The sequence below is a fragment of the Myodes glareolus genome, chromosome 9, assembly GCF_982192425.1.
Source record: "Myodes glareolus chromosome 9, mMyoGla1.1, whole genome shotgun sequence".
NCBI classification, from domain to species: domain Eukaryota; kingdom Metazoa; phylum Chordata; class Mammalia; order Rodentia; family Cricetidae; genus Myodes; species Myodes glareolus.
The window spans coordinates 75220364-75226913 of record NC_142034.1 but is presented as its reverse complement, the minus strand read 5'-3'; the positions used below and the strand labels follow the sequence as shown (position 1 = coordinate 75226913).

Genomic DNA, 6550 nt, shown 5'->3' with positions numbered 1-6550 from the left:
AGAGTATTTTATCACAGCAACAGAAGTAAAAAAAAAAAATAAGATAAAATAGGACAGGGTGGTTCCAAGAAGAAAAAGTAACCTTCCCCAAGGCTCTGACTAGAAAATTGGTACCACTGCAGTGTCCTGAGGAATGAAGGGTCAAAGAATATCCTGAGTCAGAACCCTCAGCAACAAATGACCATCCTCAGGATGGGCAAGGGAAGTTGGGGAGGCTTGCTTCCAAGGGGATGTGTACATCATAGCTGTGTCCAACAGAAGGGACACACAATCATATTATGAGATAACACGCACCACACACACGAGTACAAATGGGATGCTACAGCAAACATCCTAGGTAACAATTTTATTTAAGTATCAAAATGGTTCTAAATAGAATGTGATGTTAAACTACACAGATAGAGTTCAGAAACTGGTTGCTTGGAGACCAGTATTATGTATCTGGTGATGTGGTCATCCTTGGGTCATTTAATTACAGCGGGCCTTGATTCCATCATCTGTAAAAGACGTAAACAAGAGTAAGTATGTGAAGAAAACTGAAGGGGACTTGATAAATACAAAAGTTTTTGATATAATAGACGTCATATGAAGTGATTAATCTAGATTAGAGGTTCTCAAACCTGTGGGTCTTAACCCCTTTGGGAGTCACAGGGGTCACCTAAGACCATCAGAAATACCAGATATTTACATTATGATTCATAACAGTAGCAAAATTACAATATGAAGTAGCAATAAAAATAATTTTCTGGTTTTAGGTCACCACAGCATGAGGAACTGTATTAAATGGTTGCAGCATTGGGAAGGTTGAGAACCACAGCTCGAGGCCCTCTTGGTTGTGTATGTGGCCTCTGGGAAGACAGACAACTCATTTCTAACACCAAGCAGTGTGTGCGTGTGTGTGTGTGTGCTGTGCAAATAAACAAGGGAGAGGGGCAGAAGCTGTCAACTCCATCAGCAGTAGCCACCCGATGGTCCTCACCTAGAGGAAAATCAACCCAAAGTGCCCCTTGTATATTCCAGGATCACTGGGTTAGATCAACATCCTCCAATCACCCAACTCTGACTTCTAGAACAAAGTGGGTAAGACTAAAACACTGTGTCTCTGGGCAAAGTTAGCAATCTAAGTGAGTCCACCATAGTTCCCATAGGCTTGGTGAGTCCTGGGCTGCCTCAAGAACAAAGCTAGACTAAACAATTAACGAAGGCCAAGCAGACAGGTACTTAGGAGACAGACCCTCTATGTGCCAGGAACTCTATTTGCTTCTTTATAATCAGACAAAGCAAAGTGGGATTTAGAGAACCAAGAGAAGCGACCCACAGAGGCAGTCATTAGATTATGAGAAGGGTACCAGGCCTAGGACTCTGTGTCTTCCTGGTGCTCTCTCTGCTCTGAAGGAGTGATGGAGGGAGATCCCCGCAGCAAGGCACAGCAGAAGCCAGGAAAGCTGTGTGGTGTTGCTGACCATGCAGCCTTACACTTACCCTTCAAGACCTTGTTGATCCACTGCATGGCAATTTTCTTCTCTAAGTCAAAGTCTTCTACAGTGATTCGGAAACATAGTTCTGGAGGTGGGGGCAGAACCAGTGGGATGTCTCTTCTATGAGGCGGGAACAAAGGGATCTTGCGCCTCGCAGGCTTTGGAATATCAGATGTGGAGAGGCCCTTCTTTGGATTGCTTTGCTTGCCTTGCTTGCCTTGCTTGTCTTGAGTCGCTTCTGCAGCAGCTGCGGCAGCTGCTGCAGCTGCTTGTTTGGCTTTCTTTCTTTCCTTCTTTTCTTTTTTTCTCTTTTCCCTCTTTTCCTTTTTTTTCGAAATACCTGAAGGTGCATCGCCTTTCTCATCTCCTTTCTTTGTAGCCTCCGTTGACTGGGATGAGTCTTGGCTGGGGAACGGTAGAGTGCATGGTGCAGCATCTGAGACAGCATCTAGATCAGCATCAGCATCTATGGCATCCCCTGAAGCAGCGTTTGCAGCAGCACCTGAAGCAGCTCGGGTAGTACGTACATCAGCATCTGGGGCAGCCCCTGGGGCAGCACCTCCGGTAGGTTGTGCTGCAGCTTCTGCAGCAGTTCCTGAAACAGCACCAGGGACAGCACCTCGGGTAGCACCTGCAGCAGCATCTTGGGTAGCACCTCGGCTAGCACCTGCAGCAGCATCTGGGGCATCCCCTGAAGCAGCACCAGAGACAGCACCGTAGGTTGCACCTGCAGCAGCATCTAAGGCGGCACCTCGGGTAGCACCTGCCGCAGCACGCGAAGCAGAACCGGGGGCAGCACCTCGGGTAGGTTGTGTAGCAGCTCCTGCCGTAGCGCCTGAAGCAGTACCTGGGGTAGCACGTCCGGTAGCCCGTGTAGGAACTCTCTCGGGTGGCCATTGTGCTAGAGTGGAACTGTAGGAGCTGGCGATGGCATTCCGTTTGTATGAGCTCTTGAATGCGACCTGGGATTCTTTAATACAGCTCTTTGCTGGATTCTTGGAACAGAAATTCATACCTAAAGGACCAGGCCTGGGTATAAAAGAAGAGAGTACATCATTGACAATCAGGCATCTAAATGCAGATTGGACACTCGCACCACCATCAGAGTCCTTTCCCTGATCAGAAGGCCTCTTTATGACTGGGGAGCCTTCCTCCTGCTTGGCAAATCCTTCTCCACTTTTTCTCAAGGTACTGGGGTTTTTCTTTTTCTTTTGTCTCACTCTTTTGTTTTTGCTGCTCACTTGGAGAGCACTAAATTGAGTGGAGAGGTAGCCAGTGAGAAAAGACCATAAATTCAGGATCGGCTGCCCCAGAACAAAACACAGTATGGCTCTGCCCTTAGTAGAGATCACTCTCAGGATCACGGAGCCTCGGAACATCCTGGAATTTGACAGCATCGGCACTGAGTTGTGCTGACCACACAAGAACATTGAGGAAAATACTCCGATGAGTAAGTCCCAAACCTTCTCCACTAAATATCGCCGCGTGTGAACAACCACCACGCGCCCAGGGTGCTCCTGGGAATCGGCTAAAGCCTCATCATCTTCAAAAGGTAGGCTGTCAGCCATGTTCAAACACCGGTCCATGGAATTAGCCCGGAGAGACCGGGAAACACTGTGGACCGGCAGCGAGGGCCTCTTCTGGAGGTCCCCAGTGGACACAGTCCGGAACGGACAGTGAAGGCGAGTCCGCCCCAAGTAACCACCGGTCCGGACAGCTCTGCACTATCGACGCCTTCAAAGGGAGTCAACGGTTCAAAGACGCTTCCCTAGCTGCCGAAGGAGTCGACAGTAAGGCACGCACTGTCGAGTGTGTCGCCTATGACGCGGTGCTGGAACGTGTGAGCGAAGAAAGGGCACGAGCAAAGGCCCCACGAGGGGAGAGCGCGCACCCCCTACTGCTGATAAAAGTGACACTAGGGCGATCTGCTCTCTTGTCTGGAAGCCAGTAGACAGCCCCGCCCCCCCACTGTTGGAACCAAGCAACACTGAGGTGCCCCAGCCAGAGAACTATGGGGCTGCTGGACTCCGAGCTCAGAAGCGTCCCCTGGAGGCGGCAGTATCCTCCCCGCAATCCCACCCCAGCTCAGAACCAGAGCTCACAGGTGCCGTCCAGATCCTGTGAGACAGAGGGAACCCAGAGCGAGTTAGCAAGACTGGAGCTGGTTCCAGGCACCCAGTAGAAGTGAGAGAACACCGGAGGAAACAGGCCTGAATGGAAGCTGCCGCATGCTCCCTTCAACTAACAGCCAGAAGACCGTACTTTCATGAAATGTTCAAAAAGACTTCGATCAGTTCAAAGTTTAAGGTTAAACAATTTCTGCATCAAAATCTGGTCATTGGTAGATATGATAGTTCAGATGAATCTCAGAAATCTTTGTGCTAGGTCAATGAACCACATCCACAAAACTATGTGCTTGCCTCATGACCCCATATGTATGATAGTCTTTTAGAGAGGTGAGCTCCCAAGGTGGTGGAAAAAAATCAGTGATTCCTAGGACTCAGTGAAGCATGCTTAATAAAAAAAAAAAATAAGAGAGAGAAATTGAGTTCAACATGAAAATCTGAAAACCAAAGCAGTCAGGCACTGGCTCTTACCTCATCCTCAGTCTGAAATAGTGATCCTGCCTCCAGCAATCTCAGAAACAGACTATGTGTTGAGAGTGGTTTCCTCCCATTTTATAATCTTCTCTAGGGCTGGGATTAAAGGTGTGCACCACCGTGATTAAAGACATGCACTGCCTGGTTTCTATGTCAACTAGTGTGGCTACTAGGATTAAAGATTCTTGCCATTGTGGATACTGGGATTAAAGGTGTGTGTCATTGTGGATACCGGGATTAAAGATATGTGTCATTGTGGTTACTGGGATTAAAGGTGTGTGTTACCATTATCTGGTCTATAAGGCTGATCAGTGGGGCTGTTTTACTCTCGGATCTTCAGGCAGTCTTTATTTTTCAAAATACAATTGAAATGCTGCTACAGCTTAAAGCTGAAGAAGGGATTGAATACAAACTATAGCATGAAGGAAGCTGGGGGACTGAGAAAAATCTTCATGTATGATGATTATAGCAGCTGGTACAATCATCTACACATTTGACAAAATTTATGATAAATCACAGAGTACTATAGGTAATTTTAAAAATAAGTGTTTAGCCAGTTGGTAGTGGCACACACCTTTAAACCCAGCACTTGGGAGGCAGGGGCAGGAGGATCTCTGTGAGTTCAGGATCAGCCTGATCTACAGGGCAAGTTCCAGAACTGGCTCCAAAGCTACTGAGAAACACTGGTCTCAAAAAGCCCAAAAAAAAAAAAAGTTTGAGTTAATACTTTATTTACCACGACTTTATACTTTATTTTTAAATAAATAAACAACACAACAAGGCCAACCTGTCCTACAAGAACTAGTTCCAGGGCAGCTAAGACTGTTACGCAAAGAAACCCTGTTTTGAAAAAAAGAAAAAACAGACAGAGAGCGAGAGAGACTGTTATGTAGCTGTCTGTTGTTCTGGAACTCACTATATATAGACCAGACTGGTCTTGAATTCCCAGAGACCTACCTGCCTCTATCATCCCATCCCTGGGATTAAAGGTGTCTATCAGCACACATGGCTAAATAAAAATGCCTTTTAAAGGCATTGGTTCTTCACTTGAGCCCACAGAGTAACCAAAGCAGGATGAATGCAAGTCTGGCATCTATCTTATTTTGCATGTCTCTTTTACTTGGGGTCAGTCACCTACTAACTCTGCACATAAGCATGTTAATAACTCAAGGAATGTCTGTCTAAATGCCAAGGATGTCTAACAAGCTTCATCCCCCCCCCCTTTATAGCTGGAGGCAAAAACAAAGATAAGAGCAACTGAATTATCTTCCTATCAGCTTTTACAGGGTCCTGCACCAGACTCCCAAATGTCATTGTCTTAAACCTTCAGGCCCCTTAGAGAGTAGCAAAAGCCCACAGACAGATCACCCTGTCAAGAGAACACCCCCTAAGCAGGAGCAGACATCTCCTAGGAATGAGCTAGTCCCCTCAAACAATAAAGATTTCTTTGGGTCACCTTGCAGAACCAGACCTAAGATAATGATCAGCCAGAGAGCACTCCGGCCAGAACTGCACACCTCCCTGCCCCAACTCTTCCTCCGTGGAAACCTAAAGCTTCTGCCTGTGCCCTGCAGATGGGCTTCATCTGTTTCTCTTCCTAGTGTGCCACACAGATTAAATCTCCTTTCTCTGCTTTCCGTTGACTTGTCTCTTGTGTCTTTAACATATTTGAATGGACTGACCAACCTAATCCCTTGGGACTTCCTGAGTCAAGACGCTAGTTCTAAAATTCCAGTAATAGCTTCATCATTTTTTTATCATAATTCCTTCCTATCTGTATTAGTCAGGGTTCTCTAGAGGAACAAGACTAATAGGTTGGATATATATATATATATATTAAAATCCATATTTATATATATATATGAATTTCTTAGAATGGTTTACAGGCTGTAGTCCAGCTAGTTCAACAATGGCTGTCTCCAAACAAAAAGTCCAAGAATACAGTAGCTGTTCAGCCCACAAGGCTCGCTGTCTCAGCTGGTCTTCCGTATACGTTGAAATCCCAATGAAGCAGGCTCTAATGCCAGTGAAAGAATGCCTCAATCAGCAGGATATATAAACTTGGGTGCAGGAATGAGGCCAAGTAGGCAAAAAGTGAAAACCTCTTTGTTTCATGCCATTTATATAGCTTGCCATGAAAAGGGGTGATTTAAAGTTTTCAGGTTTGGTCTTCAGACCTCAAATGAAACAATTAATGCCTGAATTAAGTTATTGTAATTCCCATTGACTTTAATCACAGGGCATGACAACACCAAGAGTCACCCTAAAGGATTACCTGCGTTCCAGACATAATCTTCTTTACCTCCGCTATAGAGAAGTAGCTTTTCCCTTGGTAATCTGAGTCAATCACCCATCCTAACACTGTTATTTCTTTCTTAACTTGTTGCCTTAAGGGTATCAAAAACCCAAAGTAGCCAGGGGAAGCCTGAGCTTCCAGTTCAGGGAAATATTTGCTGTAACTCCAGGAGGAGT

General features: G+C 46.0%; 1 protein-coding gene across 1 annotated transcript; it reads right to left on the bottom strand.

The window, feature by feature from the left end:
* Positions 1-349: 349 nt before the first annotated feature.
* Positions 350-3268, bottom strand: LOC125411657 (uncharacterized). Its single transcript, XM_048451896.3, has 2 exons — positions 1483-3268; positions 350-497 (listed from the first exon to the last, which is right to left on the bottom strand). Exons 1-2 carry the CDS (start codon positions 3062-3064, stop codon positions 469-471), a joined length of 1611 nt encoding a protein of 536 aa, XP_048307853.3. The 5' UTR covers positions 3065-3268; the 3' UTR covers positions 350-468.
* Between the last annotated feature and the right edge of the window lie 3282 nt (positions 3269-6550).

Coding starts and splice junctions, on each gene's coding strand:
- LOC125411657 (XM_048451896.3), bottom strand. CDS start 3,064: ATGGACCGGTGTTTGAACATGGCTGACAGCCTACCTTTTGAAGATGAT. Junction 498..1,482: donor GATCAACAAGGTCTTGAAGG/GTAAGTGTAAGG, acceptor CGTCTTTTACAG/ATGATGGAATCAAGGCCCGC.